Source organism: Phyllobates terribilis, unplaced genomic scaffold, assembly GCF_046119375.1.
Source record: "Phyllobates terribilis strain yellow unplaced genomic scaffold, ASM4611937v1 Scaffold_5__5_contigs__length_657084704, whole genome shotgun sequence".
In the NCBI taxonomy this organism is placed as follows: Eukaryota; Metazoa; Chordata; class Amphibia; order Anura; family Dendrobatidae; genus Phyllobates; species Phyllobates terribilis.
The window spans coordinates 44,109,631-44,129,947 of record NW_027362765.1 but is presented as its reverse complement, the minus strand read 5'-3'; the positions used below and the strand labels follow the sequence as shown (position 1 = coordinate 44,129,947).

General features: G+C 47.1%; 1 protein-coding gene across 1 annotated transcript in view; it reads left to right on the top strand.

The window, feature by feature from the left end:
* The window catches only part of LOC141271428 (uncharacterized), a 160,259-nt gene that overhangs the window by 55,844 nt on the left and 84,098 nt on the right, over nucleotides 1-20,317 (top strand). Inside the window, exons 2-6 of the mRNA XM_073681508.1 lie at nucleotides 17,592-17,741; nucleotides 17,871-18,050; nucleotides 18,134-18,257; nucleotides 18,341-18,438; nucleotides 18,637-18,727. Coding sequence (XP_073537609.1) covers nucleotides 17,646-17,741; nucleotides 17,871-18,050; nucleotides 18,134-18,257; nucleotides 18,341-18,438; nucleotides 18,637-18,727 — 589 coding nt within the window. The 5' untranslated portion in view covers nucleotides 17,592-17,645. The remainder of the gene's footprint in view (nucleotides 1-17,591; nucleotides 17,742-17,870; nucleotides 18,051-18,133; nucleotides 18,258-18,340; nucleotides 18,439-18,636; nucleotides 18,728-20,317) is intronic.

The window sequence follows — 20,317 nt, the reverse complement described above, 5'->3', positions numbered from 1 at the left end:
CACCACCCCGATGGGACTTAGCGAGTTTACCTGCATGCCGTTCGGACTCTGCAACGCACCGGGAACCTTCCAACGATTAATGGAGTGCTGTCTGGGCCACAGAAACTTCGAGACGGTCCTGTTGTACCTGGACGATGTCATCGTATATTCCAAGACTTATGAGGACCACCTGAAACACCTGGCGGAAGTGTTCGAAGCTCTGGCAAGCTACGGCTTAAAGGTAAAACCCTCCAAGTGTCACCTCTTGAAACCAAAGGTGCAGTACCTGGGACACGTGGTGAGCGCTGACGGAGTGGCTCCCGACCCTGATAAGATCACCGCAATTAAGGAATGGCCAAGTCCCTCCAGTGTAAAGGAAGTGCGGCAGTTCCTCGGGTTGGTAGGCTATTACCGCAGATTCATCCCCGGTTTCACCAAAAAGGCAGCTCCTATGCAGGACCTCCTGATAGGCCAGTCCCGGAAGGCCAAGAACCAGAAGCCGCCCTTCAAATGGGAGAAGTTAGAAGAAGAGTCCTTCCGCCAGCTGAAGATGGCCCTCACGGGGGATGAAGTCCTGGCGTACCCTGATTACAGCCAGCCCTTTATCCTCTACACCGACGCAAGTAACATCGGGCTAGGAGCCGTACTGTCCCAGATCCAGCAGGGGAAAGAACGAGTAATCGCTTACGCTAGCCGAAAACTGCGACCCACCGAAAGAAACCCTGAGAATTACAGCTCATTTAAGCTAGAGTTCCTGGCAGTGGTGTGGGCAGTCACCGAACGCTTTAAGCACTACCTCGCTTCTTCCCGGTTCACCGTGTACACGGATAACAACCCGTTGACACACCTGGACACGGCAAGACTCGGTGCCCTAGAGCAGAGATGGATGGCCCGTCTGTCCAACTACGAGTTCACAATCAAATACCGGGCAGGACGCTCCAATACCAACGCGGACGCCCTGTCCAGGATGCCAAACCTACCGGACGTAGGAGAAGATCCAGAGGGACTGGAAGAAGTCGAACTCCCCGCGTTCCACCGTCATGGGACTATCCAGTATTCCCATCGGGTAAGGAGTAAGCAAGCCGCTACGTTTAACCCCTTGCCTCACTACAACTGGGAGGAAACGCAAGACAGTGACCCTGCCGTCCGGCTGGTAAAGGAGATGCTGACTCGGCCAGAGGCTCGCCTTGACCCAGACGCTCCGGAGGAAGCCAAGCAACTGTGGGCTGAGAAGAGTCGACTGTTCCTTTACAAGGGGAAGTTGTGCCGCAGAATGGTTAACTCCCGGACGCATGAACTAATCTGGCAAGTAGTGGTGCCACGGAGAGACGCAGCCATGGTGATGGAGGCATACCACGACGGGGCTGGACACTTCGGATGGAAGAAGCTGGAGTTCCTGCTGCGTGGGCGGTTCCACTGGGTAGGCATGAGGGGAACCATCGAGAGGTGGTGCAGAGACTGTGGCCCGTGCAACCTAAGAAGGAAGGACCGTGCCAGCCAGAAGACTCCCCTGCAGTCCATCGTCACCCGGCAGCCGTTGGAACTGGTAGCCTTGGATCATGTAAAACTGACCCCAAGCAGAAGTGGCTACGTCTACGCGTTAACCATTGTGGATCATTACTCCCGGTTCTTGGTTGTCGTCCCCGTTAAGGACTTAACGGCTCAAACAGCAGCTAGAGCCTTCCAGCAGCACTTCTGCCGTCCACACGGGTACCCGGACCAAGTGCTGACGGACCAGGGACCTGCCTTTGAAGCGGAGGTCTTCCAGGAATTCTGCAATCTGTATGGCTGCCGGAAGATAAGGACGACACCCTATCATCCGCAAACTAATGGACTTTGTGAGAAAATGAACCAGGTGGTAATGGATCTTCTGAAAACGTTGCCCCTGGAAGAACGCAGTCTGTGGCCTGAGAAGCTGCCCGACCTGGTGGACCTATATAACTACATCCCTGTAGGTTCCACCAACTGTACCCCGGCTTACCTAATGAGGGCAAGGCCTGGTAAGCTACCTGTTGACCTGGAGATGGGAGTCCTGACACCCGAGGACACTTCACCGGAAGCAGACTGGGACACAGAGAGGCAGCAGCAGTACCGGAAAGTACAGGAGAGCGTGGAGCGAAGTCTCTGTCAGGCTAGGGAAAGACAAGAGAAAACTTACAACCAGTATGCTCCCGCTGTTCCCCTGGTGTCCGGAGAGCAGGTCTTGAAGAGGAAAAGACGGCTCCACAAGTTGGACGACCAGTGGGAGAAGGACCCGTACACCGTACTGCCCTCAAGCCACGAGAACCCGTAAGTCTGTACCATCAGTAAAGACGGAGGGGAGACCATAGCCATTGTATCCCGGGATCACCTGAAGAAGTGTCCTGAACAGCTACGGAACCCTGAAGAGGAACAAGAAGACCATCGACCCGTAGAGGAAAGGGAAGATATGGTTAGTACTGTGCTCGGAGACTTCCCTCGGTCCTGGACTCAAGTCAATGGTGCAGTTGTGGTACCCGTCCTCACGTTCCTCCAACCAGCATCCCAAGTGCCTACGGAGCAACAGGTAGAGCTGGAAGAGCAGCCGGTCCAGGAGGCAGAAGACTCCACACAAGCAGAACAGGAGGATCAACCCTCTGCTTATAGTGAGCCTGCCGTACCCCTAGTGAGCCAAAGAGCCGGTAGACAGCTGCCCAGTTTACCCTTGACAGCTCCTACACCCTGTAGTTCAGGGCTAGACAGTCAGCTCCGTAGGTCCACTAGGGCCACTAGAGGCCAGTTACCCGCACGTTGGAGGATTTGAAGTGTATAAATTGTTTTATTTGTGGTTACCTGTTTTTCTTGTTGCTTGTGTATAATTATGTGTTTCTAGTTATTTATAGGAGTCCTTGGTGGATTTACCGGGAATCCTTGTACATGGTTGGAGCGTAACCTAGGAATGGACTAAAGACTGTTAAGAACTCGGGGCAGGACAGACCCCTACCTGGTTACGTCTCCCTGTTTTGGTGAAATGGACACCTTGCTTTTCTTCAAAAACTGCACCCGGTTGCGGACACGCCGTGACCATCTTTATATGTTTTTCTTATTGTACTATTATTGTTTATACCTTGTTATGTTTAAAAATATGTTTAGTCCCGGAGTACTAAATTTCACTAGGGGGGAATGTGGCACCCCAGGGGTCTGGTTTCCACAGTAACAGCAATGTTATGTCTGAGAGCAGGTGGGAGGTCTCTTGGTCAGGGATCCTGTGCATGCCACACTTCCTGCCCAGTCCTGGGAGGGGAAGAACTTCCCCTATATAAACCTAGGGCTGAGGCAGGGTTAGAGAGTAGAGAAGAAGTAGAGACAGAGAAGAGAAGCAGATCTAGGAAAAGAACATCAGGAGCTCTGTGGGAGCAGTGCTATAAGGAGTCAGGGGCTGGCAGCTGCAGAGCTCGCCCTGACTGAGAAGCTATCACCGGACCCGGAGTCCGAGGCTGTGGGGACTAATCTTTACCCAGCAGCAGAAACCGCCCGGCAGGGGATTTCAGGTCCTCTGGCCAAGAAACCCGAAGGCACGGTCACACGCGTGGGACCAGCACCGCCGTCGTGGAGCGGACGCCACTAGAAGGCCCCGAGTCACCGGCCATACGGGTGAGCACCACACGGTACACTCAGGGACGTGGGCTACTTATACCCGCCTCTAGCAAGGTAGCCAGAAGAGTACAGTCAGTTTGGGAGGCCTACAACTCCGCCTGGCCAGGGGAGATCCCATCTGCTCAAGGACTGACCAGGCCCCGACCGCTAGCCAGTACTCCGGGAGGGTCTATCTTTATCACCAGTAAAGACCCTGAATTACACCGCATCGTCTCTGAGTGATTCCTGCTACCCCCATCATCCACGTCGGCTGCCCTGAGGCCATACCCCTCCCGTTGGGGGTGATACTATCACGCTGCACAATCCTACCACCGGCCTCAGCGGTCTGCCCTGCAGCGGCAGCTCCTTCGCTGCATTCAACGGGTGGCGTAGTCGTCCAACATCTACCGCTAATACATCGCCGCTCAGTTTGACTCCCTGGGCACGGACCGGGTCACCGCCACGAGACTACAACCCTCAACAGATCCGGCTCCGGGTAAGCTCCCGTGCGCGCGATGCCGCGCGACGAAGGCCCAGGGGTGCGTCATATACAGGGGGCATTAACCCCTCCATTCCCGGAGATAGTGCCCCCCTTCCCCCAGTTCTGCCATGTGTATATGTACAGTAATATAACGCTGGATGTGCTCATGTACACAGGGGACAATAACCCCTCCATTCCCGGAGATAGTGCCCCCCTTCCCCCAGTTCGGCCATGTGTATATGTACAGTAATATAACACTGGATGTGCTCATGTATACAGGGGGCATTAACCCCTCCATTCCTGGAGATAGTGCCGCTTCCCCCAGTTCTGCCATGTATATATGTACAGTAATATAACGCTGGATGTTCTCATGTATACAGGGGGCATTAACCCCTCCATTCCCGGAGATAGTGCCCCCTTCCCCCAGTTCTGCCATATGTATATGTACAGTAATATAACGCTGGATGTGCTCATGTATACAGGGGACATTAACCCTTCCATTCCCGGAGATAGTGCCCCCTCCCCACAGTTCTGCCATGTGTATATGTACAGTAATATAACGCTGGATGTGCTCATGTATGCAGGGGACATTAACCCCTCCATTCCTGGAGATAGTGCCCCCTTCCCCCAGTTCTGCCATGTGTATATGTACAGTAATATAACGCTGGATGTGCTCATGTATACAGGGGACATTAACCCCTCCATTCCTGGAGATAGTGACCCCTTCCCCCAGTTCTGCCATGTGTATATGTACAGTAATATAATGCTGGATGTGCTCATGTAAACAGGGGGCATTAACCCCTCTATTCCTGGAGATACTGCCCCCTCCCCCCAGTTCTGCCATGTGTATATGTACAGTAATATAACGCTGGATGTGCTCATGTATACAGGGGACATTAACCCCTCCATTCCTGGAGATAGTGCCCCCTCCCCCCAGTTCTGCCATGTGTATATGTACAGTAATATAACGCTGGATGTGCTCATGTATACAGGGGGCATTAACCCCTCCATTCCCGGAGATAGTGCCCCCCTCCCCCCATTTCTGCCATGTGTATATGTACAGTAATATAACGCTGGATGTCCTCATGTATACAGGGGACATTAACCCCTCCATTCCCGGAGATAGTGCCCCCCTTCCCCCAGTTCTGCCATGTGTATATGTACAGTAATATAATGCTGGATGTGCTCATGTATACAGGGGGCATTAACCCCTCCATTCCCGGAGATAGTGCCCCCCTTCCCCCAGTACTGCCATGTGTATATGTACAGTAATATAACGCTGGATGTGCTCATGTATACAGGGGGCATTAACCCCTCCATTCCTGGAGATAGTGCCCCCCTTCCCCCAGTTCTGCCATGTGTATATGTACAGTAATATAACGCTGGATGTGCTCATGTATACAGGGGACATTAACCCCTCCATTCCCGGAGATAGTGCCCCCTTCCCCCAGTTCTGCCATGTGTGTATGTTCAGTAATATAACGCTGAGTGTGCTCATGTATACAGGGGGCATTAACCCCTCCATTCCCGGAGATAGTGCCCCCTTCCCCCAGTTCTGCCATGTGTATATGTACAGTAATATAACGCTGGATGTGCTCATGTATACAGGGGACATTAACCCCTCCATTCCCGGAGATAGTGCCCCCTCCCCCAGTTCTGCCATGTGTATATGTACAGTAATATAACACTGGATGTGCTCATGTATACAGGGGGCATTAACCCCTCCATTCCCGGAGATAGTGCCCCCTTCCCCCAGTTCTGCCATGTGTATATGTACAGTAATATAACGCTGGATGTGCTCATGTATACAGGGGGCATTAACCCCTCCATTCCCGGAGATAGTGCCCCCTCCCCCAGTCCTGCCATGTGTATATGTACAGTAATATAACGCTGGATGTGCTCATGTATACAGGGGACATTAACCCCTCCATTCCCGGAGATAGTGCCCCCTTCCCCCAGTTCTGCCATGTGTATATGTACAGTAATATAACGCTGGATGTGCTCATGTATACTGGGGATATTAACCCATCCATTCCTGGAGATGGTACCCACTTCCCCCAGTTCTGCCATGTGTATATGTACAGTAATATAACGCTGGATGTGCTCATGTATACAGGGGACATTAACCCCTCCATTCCTGGAGATAGTGCCCCCTTCCCCCAGTTCTGCCATGTGTATATGTACAGTAATATAATGCTGGATGTGCTCATGTATACAGGGGGCATTAACCCCTCCATTCCCGGAGATAGTGCCCCCCTTCCCCCAGTTCTGCCATATGTATATGTACAGTAATATAACGCTGGATGTGCTCATGTATACTGGGGATATTAACCCCTCCATTCCTGGAGATGGTACCCACTTCCCCCAGTTCTGCCATGTGTATATGTACAGTAATATAACGCTGGATGTGCTCATGTATACAGGGGACATTAACCCCTCCATTCCCGGAGATAGTGCCCCCTTCCCCCAGTTCTGCCATGTGTATATGTACAGTAATATAACGCTGGATGTGCTCATGTATACAGGAGGCATTAACCCCCTCCATTCCCAGAGATAGTGGCCCCTTCCCCCAGTTCTGCCATGTGTATATGTACAGTAATATAACGCTGGATGTGCTCATGTATACAGGGGGCATTAACCCCTCCATTCCCGGAGATAGGGCCCCCTTCCCCCAGTTCTGCCATGTGTATATGTACAGTAATATAACGCTGGATGTGCTCATGTATACAGGAGGCATTAACCCCCTCCATTCCCGGAGATAGTGGCCCCTTCCCCCAGTTCTGCCATGTGTATATGTACAGTAATATAACGCTGGATGTGCTCATGTATACAGGGGGCATTAACCCCTCCATTCCCGGAGATAGTGCCCCCTTCCCCCAGTTCTACCATGTGTATATGTACAGTAATATAACGCTGGATGTGCTCATGTATACATGGGACATTAACCCCTCCATTCCCGAACATAGTGCCTCCTTCCCCCAGTTCTGCCATGTGTATATGTACAGTAATATAACGCTGGATGTGCTCATATATACAGGGGGCATTAACCCCTCCATTCCTGGAGATAGTGCCCCCCTTCCCCCAGTTCTGCCATGTGTATATGTACAGTAATATAATGCTGGATGTGCTCATGTATACAGGGGGCATTAACCCCTCCATTCCTGGAGATTGTGTCCCCTTCCCCCAGTTCTGCCATGTGTATATGTACAGTAATATAACGCTGCATGTGCTCATGTATACAGGGGGCATTAACCCCTCCATTCCCGGAGAAAGTGCCCCCCTTCCCCCAGTTCTGCCATGTGTATATGTACAGTAATATAACGCTGGATGTGCTCATGTATACAGGGAACATTAACCCCGCCATTCCCAGAGATAGTGGCCCCTTCCCCCAGTTCTGCCATGTTTATATGTACAGTAATATAACGCTGGATGTGCTCATGTATACAGGGGACAATAACCCCTCCATTCCCGGAGATAGTGCCCCCTCCCCCAGTTCTGCCATGTGTATATGTACAGTAATATAACGCTGGATGTGCTCATGTATATAGGGGACATTAACCCCTCTATTCCCGGAGATAGTGCCCCCTTCCCCCAGTTCTGCCATGTGTATATGTGCAGTAATATAACACTGGATGTGCTCATGTATATAGGGGACATTAACCCCCCCCATTCCCGGAGATAGTGCCCCCTTCCCCCAGTTCTGCCATGTGTATATGTGCAGTAATATAACGCTGGATGTTCTCATGTATACAGGGGACATTAGCCCCTCCATTCTCAGAGATAGTGGCCACTTCCCCCAGTTCTGCCATGTGTATATGTACAGTAATATAACGCTGGATGTGCTCATGTATACAGGGGGCATTAACCCCTCCTTTCCTGGAGATGGTGCCCCCTTCCCCCAGTTCTGCCATGTATATATGTACAATAATATAACACTGGATGTGCTCATGTATACAGGGGGCATTAACCCTTCCATTCCCGGAGATAGTGCCCCTTCCCCCCTGTTCTGCCATGTGTATATGTACAGTAATATAACGCTGGATGTGCTCATGTATACAGGGAACATTAGCCCCTCCATTCCTGGAGATAGTGCCCCCTCCCCCAGTTCTGCCATGTGTATATGTACGGTAATATAAAGCTGGATGTGCTCATGTATACAGGTGACATTAACCCCTCCATTCCTGTAGATAGTGCCCCCTCCCCCAGTTCTGCCATGTGTATATATACAGTAATATAACGCTGGATGTGCTCATGTATACAGGAGACATTAACCCCCTCCATTCCCGGAGATAGTGGCCCCTTCCCCAAGTTCTGCCATGTGTATATGTACAGTAATATAACACTGGATGTGCTCATGTATACAGGGGGCATTAACCCCTCCATTCCCGGAGATAGTGCCCCCTCCACCCAGTTCTGCCATGTGTATATGTACAGTAATATAACCCTGGATGTGCTCATGTATACAGCGGACATTAACCCCTCCATTCCCGGAGATAGTGCCCCCTTCCCCCAGTTCTGCCATGTGTATATGTAAAGTAATATAACGCTGGATGTGCTCATGTATACAAGAGACATTAACCCCCCTCCATTCCCAGAGATAGTGCCCCCTCCCCCAGTTCTGCCATGTGTATATGTACAGTAATATAACGCTGGATGTGCTCATGTATACAGGGGACATTAACCCCTCCATTCCCAGAGATAGTGGCCCCTTCCCCCAGTTCTGCCATGTGTATATGTACAGTAATATAACGCTGGATGTGCTCTTGTATACAGGGGACATTAACCCCTCCATTCCCAGAGATAGTGGCCCCTTCCCCCAGTTCTGCCATGTGTATATGTACAGTAATATAACTCTGGATGTGCTCATGTATACAGAGGACATTATCCACTCCATTCCCGGAGATAGTGCCCCCCTTCCCCCAGTTCTGCCATGTGTATATGTACAGTAACATAATGCTGGATGTTCTCATGTATACAGGGGACATTAACCCCTCCATTCCCAGAGATAGTGGCCCCTTCCCCCAGTTTTGCCATGTGTATATGTACAGTAATATAACGCTGGATGTTCTCATGTATACAGGGGACATTAACCCCTCCATTCCCGGAGATAGTGCCCCCTTCCCCCAGTTCTGCCATGTGTATATGTACAGTAATATAACGCTGGATGTGCTCATGTATACAGGAGACATTAACACCCCTCCATTCCCAGAGATAGTGCCCCCTCCCCCAGTTCTGCCATGTGTATATGTACAGTAATATAACGCTGGATGTGCTCATGTGTACAGGGGACAGTAACCCCTCCATTCCCAGAGATAGTGGCCCCTTCCCCCAGTTCTGCCATGTGTATATGTACAGTAATATAACGCTGGATGTGCTCATGTATACAGGGGACATTAACCCCTCCATTTCCAGAGATAGTGGCCCCTTCCCCCAGTTCTGCCATGTGTATATGTACAGTAATATAACGCTGGATGTGCTCATGTATACAGGGGACATTATCCCCTCCATTCCCGGAGATAGTGCCCCCCTTCCCCCAGGTCTGCCATGTGTATATGTACAGTAATATAACGCTGGATGTGCTCATGTATACAGGGGACATTAACCCCTCCATTCCCAGAGATAGTGGCCCCTTCCCCCAGTTCTGCCATGTGTATATGTACAGTAATATAATGCTGGATGTGCTCATGTATACAGGGGACATTAACCCCTCCATTCCCAGAGATAGTGGCCCCTTCCCCCAGTTCTGCCATGTGTATATGTACAGTAATATAATGCTGGATGTTCTCATGTATACAGGGGACATTAACCCCTCCATTCCCGGAGATAGTTCCCCCTTCCCCCAGTTCTGCCATGTGTATATGTACAGTAATATAACGATGGATGTTCTCATGTATACAGGGGGCATTAACCCCTCCATTTCTGGAGATAGTGCCCCCTTCCCCCAGTTCTGCCATGTGTATATGTACAGTAATATAACGCTGGATGTTCTCATGTATACAGGGGACATTAACCCCTCCATTCCCGGAGATAGTGCCCCCTTCCCCCAGTTCTGCCATGTGTATATGTACAGTAATATAACGCTGGATGTGCTCATGTATACAGGGAACATTAACCCCTCCTTTCCCGGAGATAGTGCCCCCTTCCCCCATTTCTGCCTGTTAGAACTCTCCTGTTAGGTTTTTTCTATCTTGCTGGTCACATGACCTTTTTTGCCTATTTAATTCTGCTCCGCCCTTCTGGCCTTGCTGGACTTCATCGTAATTTCTACTCTTAAGTTAGCCTGGTGCTTCGTTACCTTTCTCAGTCAGATTAGCTAGGTCTTCGGACCTTTATGTTCTATGTTGTGTGTTTGTCTTTTACTGCTACAATTTCTGCTAGGAGGTGTCCAACTTTATCCCAGTCCCTAGTTCTTGTAGGGATCCCTCCCTTGCATCTATAGGTCTTCGTACAGACTAGCCGAGGACTTTAGCGGGTCTGATCGCAGGATCAGGTTCCCCGTTACATCGTAGGGATCTAGCTTAGTTCTATTGTAGGGACAGATCTCCTTTCTTTCCTTAGTGCTTGTAGCAGATCATAACACTGCCATGTGTATATGTCCAGTAATATAACGCTGGATGTTCTCATGTATACAGGGGACATTAACCTCTCCATTCCCGGAGATAGTGCCCCCTTCCCCCAGTTCTGCCATGTGTATATGTACAGTAATATAACGCTGGATGTGATCATATATACATGGGACATTAACCCCTCCATTCCCAGAGATAGTGCCCCCTCCCCCCAGTTCTGCCATGTGTATATGTACAGTAATATAACGCTGGATGTGCTCATGTATACAGGAGACATTAACCCCCTCCATTCCCGGAGATAGTGGCCCCTTCCCCCAGTTCTGCCATGTGTATATGTACAGTAATATAACACTGGATGTGCTCATGTATACAGGGGGCATTAACCCCTCCATTCCCGGAGATAGTGCCCCCTCCACCCAGTTCTGCCATGTGTATATGTACAGTAATATAACGCTGGATGTGCTCATGTATACAAGAGACATTAACCCCCCTCCATTCCCAGAGATAGTGCCCCCTCCCCCAGTTCTGCCATGTGTATATGTACAGTAATATAACGCTGAATGTGCTCATGTATACAGGGGACATTATCCCCTCCATTCCCAGAGATAGTGGCCCCTTCCCCCAGTTCTGCCATGTGTATATGTACAGTAATATAACGCTGGATGTGCTCATGTATACAGGGGACATTATCCACTCCATTCCCGGAGATAGTGCACCCCTTCCCCCAGTTCTGCCATGTGTATATGTACAGTAATATAATGCTGGATGTTCTCATGTATACAGGGGACACTAACCCCTCCATTCCCAGAGATAGTGGCCTCTTCCCCCAGTTCTGCCATGTGTATATGTACAGTAATATAATGCTGGATGTGCTCATGTATACAGGGGACATTAACCCCTCCATTCCCAGAGATAGTGGCCCCTTCCCCCAGTTCTGCCATGTGTATATGTACAGTAATATAACACTGGATGTGCTCATGTATTCAGGGGACATTATCCACTCCATTCCCGGAGATAGTGCCCCCCTTCCCCCAGTTCTGCCATGTGTATATGTACAGTAATATAATGCTGGATGTTCTCATGTATACAGGGGACATTAACCCCTCCATTCCCAGAGATAGTGGCCCCTTCCCCCAGTTCTGCCATGTGTATATGTACAGTAATATAATGCTGGATGTGCTCATGTATACAGGGGACATTAACCCCTCCATTCCCAGAGATAGTGGCCCCTTCCCCCAGTTCTGCCATGTGTATATGTACAGTAATATAACGCTGGATGTTCTCATGTATACAGGGGACATTAACCCCTCCATTCCCGGAGATAGTGCCCCCTTCCCCCAGTTCTGCCATGTGTATATGTACAGTAATATAACGCTGGATGTGATCATTTGTACATGGGACATTAACCCCTCCATTCCCGGATATAGTGCCCCCTCCCCCCTGTTGTGCCATGTGTGTATGTACAGTAATATAACACTGGATGTGCTCATGTATACAGAGGACATTAACTCCTCCATTTCCGGAGATAGTGCCCCCCTTCCCCCAGTTCTGCCATGTGTATATGTACAGTAATATAACGCTGGATGTGCTCATGTATACAGGGACATTAACCCCTCCATTCCCAGAGATAGTGCCCCCTCCTCCAAGTTCTGCCATGTGTATATGTACAGTAATATAATGTTGGATGTGCCATTGTATACAGGGGACATTAACCCCTCCATTCCCAGAGATAGTGGCCCCTTCCCCCAGTTTTGCCATGTGTATATGTACAGTAATATAACGCTGGATGTTCTCATGTATACAGGGGACATTAACCCCTCCATTCCCGGAGATAGTGCCCCCTTCCCCCAGTTCTGCCATGTGTATATGTACAGTAATATAACGCTGGATGTGCTCATGTATACAGGAGACATTAACACCCATCCATTCCCAGAGATAGTGCCCCCTCCCCCAGTTCTGCCATGTGTATATGTACAGTAATATAACGCTGGATGTGCTCATGTATACAGGGGACATTAACCCCTCCATTCCCAGAGATAGTGGCCCCTTCCCCCAGTTCTGCCATGTGTATATGTACAGTAATATAACGCTGGATGTGCTCATGTATACAGGGGACATTATCCCCTCCATTCCCGGAGATAGTGCCCCCCTTCCCCCAGGTCTGCCATGTGTATATGTACAGTAATATAACGCTGGATGTGCTCATGTATACAGGGGACATTAACCCCTCCATTCCCAGAGATAGTGGCCCCTTCCCCCAGTTCTGCCATGTGTATATGTACAGTAATATAATGCTGGATGTGCTCATGTATACAGGGGACATTAACCCCTCCATTCCCAGAGATAGTGGCCCCTTCCCCCAGTTCTGCCATGTGTATATGTACAGTAATATAACGCTGGATGTTCTCATGTATACAGGGGACCTTAACCCCTCCATTCCCGGAGATAGTGCCCCCTTCCCCCAGTTCTGCCATGTGTATATGTACAGTAATATAACGCTGGATGTGATCATGTATACATGGGACATTAACCCCTCCATTCCCAGAGATAGTGCCCCCTCCCCCCAGTTCTGCCATGTGTATATGTACAGTAATATAACGCTGGATGTTCTCATGTATACAGGGGGCATTAACCCCTCCATTTCTGGAGATAGTGCCCCCTTCCCCCAGTTCTGCCATGTGTATATGTACAGTAATATAAAGCTGGATGTGCTCATGTATACAGGGAACATTAACTCCTCCTTTCCCGGAGATAGTGCCCCCTTCCCCCATTTCTGCCTGTTAGAACTCTCCTGTTAGGTTTTTTCTATCTTGCTGGTCACATGACCTTTTTTGCCTATTTAATCCTGCTCCGCCCTTCTGGCCTTGCTGGACTTCATCGTAATTTCTACTCTTAAGTTAGCCTGGTGCTTAGTTACCTTTCTCAGTCAGGTTAGCTAGGTCTTCGGACCTTTATGTTCTATGTTGTGTGTTTGTCTTTTACTGCTACAATTTCTGCTAGGAGGTGTCCAACTTTATCCCAGTCCCTAGTTCTTGTAGGGATCCCTCCCTTGCATCTATAGGTCTTCGTACAGACTAGCCGAGGACTTTAGCGGGTCTGATCGCAGGATCAGGTTCCCCGTTACATCGTAGGGATCTAGCTTAGTTCTATTGTAGGGACAGATCTCCTTTCTTTCCTTAGTGCTTGTAGCAGATCATAACACTGCCATGTGTATATGTCCAGTAATATAACGCTGAATGTTCTCATGTATACAGGGGGCATTAACCCCTCCATTTCTGGAGATAGTGCCCCCTTCCCCCAGTTCTGCCATGTGTATATGTACAGTAATATAAAGCTGGATGTGCTCATGTATACAGGGGACATTAACCCCTCCATTCCCGGAGATAGTGCCCCCTCCCCCAGTTCTGCCATGGGTATATGTACAGTAATATAACGCTGGATGTGCTCATGTATACAGGGGGCATTAACCCCTCCATTCCCGGAGATAGTGCCCCCTCCCCCAGTTCTGCCATGTGTATATGTAGAGTAATATAACGCTGGATGTGCTCATGTATACAGGGGGCATTAACCCCTCCATTCCCGGAGATAGTGCCCCCTTCCCCAGTTCTGCCATGTGTATATGTACATACACATATGAGTTTATCACAATTTCTGTGTTTTTTTCTCCCACTTTTTGATGATTGACAACAGGTTCTCAATAGGATTAAGATCTGGGGAGTTTCTTGGCCATGGAGCCAAAATGTAAATGTTTTGTTCACACCCAGGCACTTAGTTATCACTTTTGCTTTGTGACGTCTCCATTATGCTGGAAAAATAATTATTCAACACAAAATTGCTCCTGTTTGATTGAAAGATATTATTATTGTTTTTTAATTTTTTATTTAGGAACGAAACAAAAATACGGCAATTACGGTATACAGATAAAGCCATACACTAGACATATTTTTGGCATAACATGGTAGAATACAAAAGTATCATTGAACTCTCAATATATATAAGAAAAAATAAAAAAAATCACCTGTAACGTGATCAAGAATCCACATTGTGACTTTAGTTTCGTCCAATTTTCACATTAAGACCGGAACTAGAAGAAGAGCGGAGAGGAAAGAATAGAACTTTAGGCATGAAGGAAGAGAAAAATAGAAGAGTAGACAGGGGAAGAAATAAAAGGGTAAGGATAAAATAAAAGGGTGCGGGGGAAGGGGGAGAGAGCCATCCAGGCACCCATTTGAACAAAAACCCAAATGGCAATCAAGTCTGAGAGTTGAGTTGCACAAGGCTTCCATATTCATTAGAGTGCTTGAATTCCATCCAATAGAACCATGTTTTATAGAAGTCCTCCATGTACATTAAATCATTAACTTTAGATATCCAGAGGGACGGGCTAGGTGGATTAGCTTTCTTCCATAACAACGGAATACAAGCTCTGGCAGCCATCACCAAAAATCTTAGTAGATACTGTTTGTAGGAGGAAAGAGGTTTCACAGAGCTGTAGAAGGAATAGTTCAGGACCCATTTAAGATGAAATGCCTGTAGTAGACCTGATAATGCTTTTCACTTTAGTCCACAACGGTTGTAAAACCGGACAGGACCAAAAGATATGAAGGAAATCTCCCTAGCCTGATCCACATCTTCAACAGATAGGGTCATTTTAGTGGGACATTTTGTTTAACTTAACCGGGACCCTGTACCACCTTGAAAGAGGCTTTACATTCACTTCTTGAAAACTTATGGAAGATTTATGTGCTAAGGGCAACACCTTTTTCCTTTGTTCTATGGAGAGAGTGATGCCCAGTCCTCTTCCCATTGTCTTAAAAATTTGGAAGGAGGCTGATCCATTGGGTTAGTTAGCATTGAGTGTATGGAGTAAAATGCATGACGAATCTCCCCCTCCCACATACAAAGACAAACACGGAAGGGGTTCTTGTATATTAAGCGTAATTTGGAATGAAGCGAGCAAAGTGATGGAGTTGAAGAGAACGCCATGTGTTCAGTGGTAAGGGATCAGTAATAGCTTGAAGTGACTCTAATGACGGCCAATTATTATCAACGCCTATCGGTAAAGCCCTAAACTTTCCCTGAGAGATACAAAGTGTGAAAACAGGATCTGACAGACTAGGGGAGAAGTTTGCATATCTTTAGTCTGGAGCAGCAAGAGTGTAGCACTAATTGTGCGATGAGATTTCAATGAAGATCATAGTGAAGTAAGCCAAGACTCCAACTCCGACTCCTCAATTTCCATGACACCGACTCAAACTCCGACTACACGACTCTGACTCCCTCATACATGGCTCATGTTTAAGTGATAAATTTACTGTAGCACAGATTCATCTCAGCTAAAAGTCTAGACTCTTAGATCAGGAGTAGGACAGACATTTATAGGACATTTCATAACTTTCCCAAATTCTTATGAAAAAAATATTCCCCACAAACTGCATTGAACTACTGTACCCAATTTATTATATATTTTAGGAGTTGGAGTCGGTCCATTTTATACCGACTCTGATTCCAACTCCACCAAAATGGACACAGACTCCGACTCTCCGACTCCAACTCCACAACCCCGGAAAGGAGTACTGTAAAGAGAACCGATCCACTTTATCATGGAGCTCTGCAACCCAATGGATTTCAGCACCTTTTCCATGAACACCCATTTAACCCAATCGATAGTCTTTTTGATATCTGTGGATGAGAGGATAAAAGGAGTGCCATCCAATTTGGCTCTATAAATGAGATTCAAGGCCTTAGTGGTATTGTCCCTCGCTTCTCTACCGGGCATAAAGCCCGCCTGGTGAGGGTGAATAATGTCTCTGAGCAAGGGCGCTACTCTGGTTTCTAGTAAAGATATTGGATGATAGCTGGAGCACTGAGCAGGGTCTTTACCTACTTTATATATAACCGTAATGTTGGCAGTTAGCGCATCTTTGGGGAGCGGAGATACCGATCAAGCAGATATGTTATTGATGGCCGACAAGGGAGAGAATAAGTAGGAGTAGAGTGTTTTGTAATATATCAGGGTGAGACCATCTGGACTTGGGGCTTTACCTGTAGAATTCTTGACTGCAATTTTAAGCTCCAGCTCAGAGATAGGACTCTCCAGGGCAGTGATATAGTCACTTTTCAATGAAGGGAGGCCAGAGTTTTTGATATAATCATGAATACGGTTCCGGAAATCTGCCCTGGCAGAATCAGAGAAAGATTTATCGATAGAGTATAGAGAGGTGTAGAAATCCTTAATTGAAGAAGCAATGTCTTTTGGCAGAGTTGCTTTACCGCCTGAGGGGGTCTGAATCATTGGGATATAACCCTTTGACCGCTGGGTCCTCGGGCTCTAGCAAGCGTTCTGCTACATTTATTCCCAAATTCATAAAAATATGTTCTACATTTAGCTAGGGCACACTTAGCCTTATGAGACAGAAGGGATCTCAACTCATCTCTTCTGAATGAGAACAATTTTTGTGTTGTGATCAGGGAGGCCCTTATGTTGAGTTTCAAGTGGACGAATGTCGGCCAGCAAATCATTGATAGCTGAAGCTCACTTTTTTTTTTTACAGCGACCCGTGTTTAATAAAGATCCCCCAAACCACACATTTATGCACTTCCCAGATTATGTTGGGGGACATTCCCTCAGTAGAATTAGTGGCAAAATAATCCGTTAAAGTATCCTGGATTCCTTGAATAGTAATCTGATCATTTAATAGTGACCTATTTAATATTCATTGCCAATGTCTGGGAATAAAATTGGATAGTGAGAGAGTGAGAGTAACCAAAGCATAATCTGAGAAAGATATACTGTCAATTGAGACATCTATAAGAGAGTGTGAATAATGGTACTTCAGTAATCATAGAAAAATCCTACTAAAAGATAAAAAAAATACACTGAAGCAGCAAAAATGTGAAAAACAACATTTCTGTCAGTCAATACACTTTTGGCCACAACTGTACAATTTTTTAATTTTCTTTCCTTTCAGGTCCCTACAATATTGGATCCTCTCAGTGGAGATCTTCAATATAAGAGAATTTTCATGATTGACCCATCAAGGATGGATAGGGACAGGGACAAGATGGCAGAGAGGATATTACACCTCACTCTAGAGATCCTCTTCCGGCTTACTGGAGAGGTGAGAGATTCTGATGACATCACATTACATCATTCTTATCTATGGGAATAATAGATGGACAGAACTGGAGAGGTGAGGACTCTGGAAATGTCTGTAGTGAGATTTATTAATGTGTCTCTCCATAACCAGGATTACACAGTAGTGAAGAAGACCTCTAGTGAGCGCTGTCAGGCCCCTGTGTCTGAGGGATGGGGAAGACCCCTGAGCCCAATCACGGGGCCTCCACCTCACCCCCTGATACATGAGGACATCAATGACCAGAAGATCCTAGAACTCACCTACAAGATGATTGAGCTGCTGACTGGAGAGGTGACGCTACTGGGAACGCTGGGACATTATACAGTAATGCTATGAATGAATCGAGAGGATGACGGTATCATTGTATGTGTCAGGTTCCTATAAGGTGTCAGGATGTTGCCATCCATTTCTCCATGGAGGAGTGGGAGTATTTAGAAGGACACAAAGATCTGTACAAGGACGTCATGATGGAGGTTCCCCAGCCCCTCACATCACCAGGTAATAGACAGGACTATATATACATGGCCTATAATTATCTGTATGTAAAGAATGATTTCACTCCCTGTATGTGTTTCCTCCAGTTCTATCCAGTAAGTGGACAACACCAGAGAGATGTCCCCGTCTTCTTCTTCCTCAGGGCTGTAAACGAGAAAATCCCAATGTTCCTCAGGATCATCAGGTAGATGGAGAGAAGGTGTCATGAGATCTCCCCTATGATGTGTAGACGGCTGTGAAGGTCTTGTGTTCAGTCTTCTTTTATCCACCAGTATTATATGTTTTATACTTGTGTAATGAGAACGGAGGAGATGGCAGGATTAGAGCTGATCATAGATGTGTCTTCTCCATCTGTCTGTGACTTTTACAATATTTGTTTCAGGGTGAAGATCTGCCCCATATTAATACTACAGAGACATATGTGAGGGGTGATGAGTGGTGTAAAGAGGAGATTCCTACATATGATTACCCAGGTGAGTAGTAACCACTAAATGCTGAGAAGTCACAGATTCTTCTCAGTCTCTTGCTGATACCATTTTGTATTACTTGATGTGAGCTCTGATCTTTCAGGTTTTTTAGCTTTAGTGTCAATCCTTTTGCCAGAATACTTAATCAATATGGATTAAAATGTGATATTGTTATAGGCGATTAAATAAGGATATAAAAATACAGCTGAAATTTGCCAATAGAGGGAAAAAAACGTGGTGGATCCGTCCATCTGAACTATTTCTTATTAATTATTTTCAGTGCAGCTCAATAACAGCTGATGTTGGAGTTTGGATCATTTAAAGCAGTTAATAGTCCTTTTGCACAGTATTGCCATATTATGACCAATAAATCTCTTATTTCTCAGAATCTACTGACATTTTGATATACATATGCATGAGGTCTTATGGGATATTTCTAAACTTTAAAGCATCACTCCAGCGTTTTATTTCATTGCATCGCTGGAGTGGCGCTTTAAATGTAAGTCCCCTGCCCCCTGTTTCATACTCGCCTGCCTCTGCCTTCATAGTCTTCCAGCGTCGCTCCCGTCGGTCTCCAGCGAAAAGTGACTTGCATTGAGAGCTTGTGACGTAGCTTCTGACTTCCGACCAGTCAGAAGCTGCGCTCACAAAACGGCGCTGTCTCCTGATGATGTCCTGTATCATGGGGAGTGATGGAGAAGAGACTGCTGCTTTAGTGGTTGTCACCACAATTCTTCTGTACTCGTCACTTGCATGTTCAGTGGCCGCCACAATCCTTGATTTTATCACTGCTTTCATGAGATGTCATCAGAGAGCGGTGATAGAAGCCAGCAGCAGTGCCGCACCACAGCTTGAACCACCAAGCAGGGTGAATGATAGCAGTGCTGCCACCTGATGGCGGGGGGAAGGGGGTGATGATAGAAGCTGCGAGGAAGAGACTGCAGGGCCAGCCTCCTGTGATGTCCCCTCAAATGAAACGTCACAGGAAATAAAGTAAAAAAATAACAAATATAGGGATTAGTAGGGTAACGACGTGTAGGAAATATTATACTAAAGCTAATTGCAAAAGTGGTTGGGGCTTAAAGATAGATATTTATATAGGGCATTATATACAAACAAGAGAATACAGCAGCCTCTGTAAGTGCTAAGATGCCTGCAGACATTGAATATATGAACTGCACTACTGCTATATGGTAGATACTTGGCACATAAATTGGCCAACTCATGAGAGCCCATTAACCACGACAAGGGGTACCTTTCTTTGATGGGACCCGAATTTAAAAATGTATCAAATATACCTCTCTCGGGCTATAAGCCTACACATTTAAAGGGCAGGTACTATCTAGCAGTTATTAAGAACATCCTTACGCTGATGGGAGGAGTGCTCAGTCAGAAAAAAAGGCAGTCACCACCTCCAATAAAATACTATAAAAAAACAAAAAATGAAGGGCATTATATATATAGTGGACCCCCTATTTAATAATACTACATGGCATTACATAGTGTTTTAGCAGATGACACTTTGTTTGTCTCAGATTTTTTATACCTTCCCTTTAAATTGAATTTTGCTACTCACCCTATAATTTGTATGAAAAA